Source organism: Carlito syrichta, unplaced genomic scaffold (assembly GCF_000164805.1).
Source record: "Carlito syrichta isolate Samal-C Ts95f unplaced genomic scaffold, Tarsius_syrichta-2.0.1 Scaffold315382, whole genome shotgun sequence".
Lineage (NCBI taxonomy): Eukaryota > Metazoa > Chordata > Mammalia > Primates > Tarsiidae > Carlito > Carlito syrichta.
The window spans coordinates 789144-793409 of NW_007259478.1; the positions used below are offsets into that span (position 1 = coordinate 789144).

The window sequence follows — 4266 nt, forward strand, 5'->3', positions numbered from 1 at the left end:
GGACGCCACACGGCGACCGCTCCATTCTCGAGAAGTTTCTGGCGACGGGCGGCCACGGGAGAGTGCGGTGTTCACCGCGAGTCCCGCGGGGAGGCAGGGGGCGGGGGTCCCGCTGCGCCCCCCCACCCACGCGCGAAGGAAGTTGGACGCTCCTCTTTCCGCTCGGAGGTGGGGCGACCGCGTCCTGGAGCTGGAGACACCAAGGGGGGCCGCTGCCCCGTGAGCCTGGAGGAGTCCCGGGGCGCTAATCAACGCCCCTGTGCCTCGCAGCGGAGGAGGCGAGGCTGCCGAGACTGCCCCGCCCACTCCGGTCACTGGCTGAGCGCCGGAGCAGAGAGGGCGGGGCGGACAGTGGGTCTTGCGGAGAGGAGGGAGTGCGGAGACTGGCTTGATGGGCTGCAATGTCTTACCCCGAAGAAGCCCCTTCCTGCCATTGGCTTTCCCGTGAGTTCTTCGACCTGTGTTTACATAAAACAGTCTTCGTGGCCTCTTCTTTCTACGATTAAAGCTTAAAGTTCTCCTTTCTCCGGCTCCACGCTTCCCCTAAGAAAGTTTGAAGAGTTCGCTTGGGAGTGTCTGTCCTTCCGTCTCCCGGATGAAGACTTCCTGACCCCAGTATGGCCAGGGTTAGTGAGAAAGCACAGATGGACAAGCTGCACACTTACTACCCACGGGAAAGATGCTTTATTTCAAGTGGGTCCTTGGACGGCATCAAAACCGTGGATAAATAATTACAGGGATTGATTCGCATTCAGATTCTTTTCGTGCATTCTATTTGCACGTGCAAATTTGAATTGGATTATGTTTTTAAATGTTGCTGCTTTAAAAAGTCACGAAACTCTTCTCTGGAACTATTTATAGGCAGCAATTGTGTGAAAACGGTTTCAAAAATACTTCACATGTCTATTGTAAAGTATTGGGAAAGGTCGTCGTTTAGATCAGTTTTCAAATATGCTATAATAATTGCATTCTTGACATATGCATTTAGTGCCTTTAATTGTAAGGCAATTGTAAGAAAAGACGATACAGCTTTCAAATCGAAAGAGCATCTGAGGGAGAAAATTCATGAGTGCTTGTTCTTAATGGAAGGGAGAGTCAAGCGCTCTGTCAGCTCTTCAAGATGACATCCAGCTGCCTTGACAGGCCGTTCATACTCTAGCCCTATTTTTTTTTAACATTAAAAAAAAAAATTCTACCTATTCATATTCAGAGCAGCCATTGCCAATGTACCTGGGTTTTCTCTGGCCCATCTGCTGCACACCATCACCGCCATTACCATCCTCACAGACATCTTATCTCAGGGGTTTTCCACATTCCTAAGCATTGGAACTGCTTAGGGAACTTATAGATATGCCAACTTAAGTCTTGTATTCTAATTCTTTTGGTCTGTATCTTAAACTCTCAAAGTGATGATTCCATGCAAGGTTTCTAACTACCACTCTAATTCCTAACCTCTGTGGATTCTAGAATACTTACACTTTCTCACACCTCTTTATCTTTGCACAAGCCTCTCCTGCCTACTATCTAGTGATTCCCTAACTGTGAAACACATCCATCCTTTGAGAGATGAGTTTCTGGTTCTACACCGATCATTAAAGTACTATTAATTACCTCGTGACAAAGTAATTCCCTTTTCTATTCTTTTTAGGGCTTCCTAGTTACAAAAGGGGAATGTTAAACTTGGTGCAAATGTGTCTTTTAATTTTTTCTAAGACTTGTTAGTTGTGCTTTTCAATCATAACACAACAAAGAGCCTCAACAAGTAAAATGTTTACTTTGAATTTAACAGTATTTTACTTAACTTTTAAATTTACCTTGTAATTATGGAAAGTGATATTGATTTCCACTGGAGGAAGTGAAAATATTTTAAGTAAATGTATTTAAATAAAATATTTGTCAATTTAAGTGGAAAATGAAGAATGATGCAGATAATGCACATGTGGCAAAGAAGACTGAATTTTGGAAAATGTTGTCTTGGTGGCTTTGGGGTAAAAACAGAGCTGCTCTCAAATTCTGGATTCACTTTTAACAAACAACCTAATCAAACTCTGATCCTCAGTTTTCTCTTTTGTAAAATAAGAATAATTTTGATGAGTACTTGAGAAATAAGTGAGATAACATGAATTAATCATAATGCATATAATGAGATATCTATTTCACAACTAGGTTATCAATAAATATTTTTATTAATAAAAATGCTTTTAAATAAATATTTAGGGGTCCTATTTCAAATGTTAACTGATAATTTTACACTAGAATAATTTCCTTACCTTAAATGAACTCCAAAACCACAGAATTGTTTTATATTCAGGTAAATATAGATGAAAATAAAATAGGTACCCCAAATTGTTGGTGAACCAAAGTTAGATGGTATACCAAATGTAACTATTTCATAGAAAATATCCCATCTTTTGAAATTTGTGTTATTGGCCTAAGTGGTGACAGGGTTTAAAGGGAAAAGTTTATTGCCCTGGAAAGCAAAAGATATGGGCTCGAATAAGCAGACTACTTGGCAAAAAGTCTAGGCAATTCTAACGACCAGATCTGTGGGGTTGAAAAGTAACTTTACCTCTCAGGTCTTGGTTATTCATTTGCAAAATGAGACAGTTGTGTGAGATAATTTCTAAAATTACTTAAGCTTTAACAATTTATGACTTCAATAGAGGTGTGTCTATAATAAGATTGTTGTATTTCTAATATATTAGCAATCGACAATCTGAGGTAAAATGAAAAAAATAATTTTATTTAATCTAACACTGGAGTCATACATTACTATAAGACAAATTAGATTTCAGAGCAAAGAATATCACAGGGATAATATTTACTTCATAAAAATAAGATATCATCAAGCCGGGCTTGGTGGCTCAGCCTGTAATCCCGCCCCTTTGGGAGGCTGAGGCGAGTGGATTGCCTGAGCCCGCGACTTCGAGACCCGCCTGGGCAGCGAGACCTCATCTCTGCAATAAATCAAAAAATCAGCCGGGCGTGGTAGCGTGTGCCTGTAATTCTGGCTACTCGGAAGGCTGAGGCGGAAGGATCGCCGGAGCCCAGCAGGTCGCGGCTGCGGTGGCCGGGAGCGGCCACTGCACTCCAGTCTGGGCGACAGAGTGAGACTCCAACTCAAAAAATAAATAAATAAATAAGATATCAAATTGTTAAGAAGGCATAGTAATACTAAATACTTGTGCACCTAATAACAGTGCTTCAAAATACAAGAAGCAAAAACAGAAGTGTAAAGAAAACATATCCATGATTATAGCCAAAATTTCATCTTCTTTCAATAATTGATAGTATACACAGAAAGCCAGTAAAGCTATTGAAGACTTGAACCAAACTGTTAAGCAGATTGACCCAATGAAATTTACAGAGCATTCAATCCAACAATTGCAGAATGCTTATGTTTTTCCAGTGCATGTGGCACATTTAACAATCAACCATATTCTGAGTCATAAAAGCAAAACTAAATAAAAGGATTCAAGCATAGAAAGTTTTGTTTTCTGATAACAATGGAATTCAACTAGAAATTAATAACAGAAAGATATCAGGAAAAAACCCAAAATATGTGGAAATTAATAACATTTTAAATAACTCATTTTTGATATATAAATAAAAAGGAGAAAGTATTTGAGTAAAACTGAACATACAACATATCAAAATTTGTGGAATGCCACTAAAACTCTGTTTGTGGAGTCATTTGTAATATTAAACATCTCTATTAGTAACAAGAAAGCTCAAATCGATTACTTCAGCTTCCAACTTGAGAAACTTGAAATAAAGCATAAATTAAATCAAAATAAGTAGAAAAATAATTAAAACCTGGGCAGAAGAAAATGAAATAGAACACAAGAAAATAATTAAAAATTAAATGTAACAAAAAATGGCTTTTGAAAAGATCAATAAAATTTATCTTAGTTAAATTAATCAAGAAAAAAAGAGAAGGCATACATTACTAATATAAGGAAATGGAAGAGGTGAAAGCACTACAGGTGTATAAATATAAAAGGGAACTACTCTAGACAACTTTATGCTGTTAAATTCAACAACCTAGATGAAATAGGTCAATTCCTTGAAACACACAAACTCTCAGGAAGAAAAGGTCACCTGAAACCCTGATTTATCAAAGAAATTCACATAGTTGAGAACATCTTAGCCGGGCTCGGTGGTTCAGCCTGTAATCCCACGCCTTGGGAGGCTGAGGTGAGTGGATTGCCTGAGCCCGCGGGTTCGAGACCCCCCTGGGCAGGATTGGCGAGCCCTCATCTCGAC

At 39.4% G+C, this 4266-nt stretch overlaps 1 protein-coding gene across 1 annotated transcript in view; it reads right to left on the bottom strand.

Moving 5' to 3' along the window:
* Window positions 1-1273, bottom strand: part of DMRTA1 (DMRT like family A1) — a 5819-nt gene extending 4546 nt beyond the window's left edge. The window contains exons 1-2 of the mRNA XM_021706250.1: window positions 1231-1273; window positions 10-458 (exon numbers count right to left, since the gene is read on the bottom strand). Of these exons, the coding sequence (XP_021561925.1) occupies window positions 10-458; window positions 1231-1273 (492 nt within the window). The remainder of the gene's footprint in view (window positions 1-9; window positions 459-1230) is intronic.
* Between the last annotated feature and the right edge of the window lie 2993 nt (window positions 1274-4266).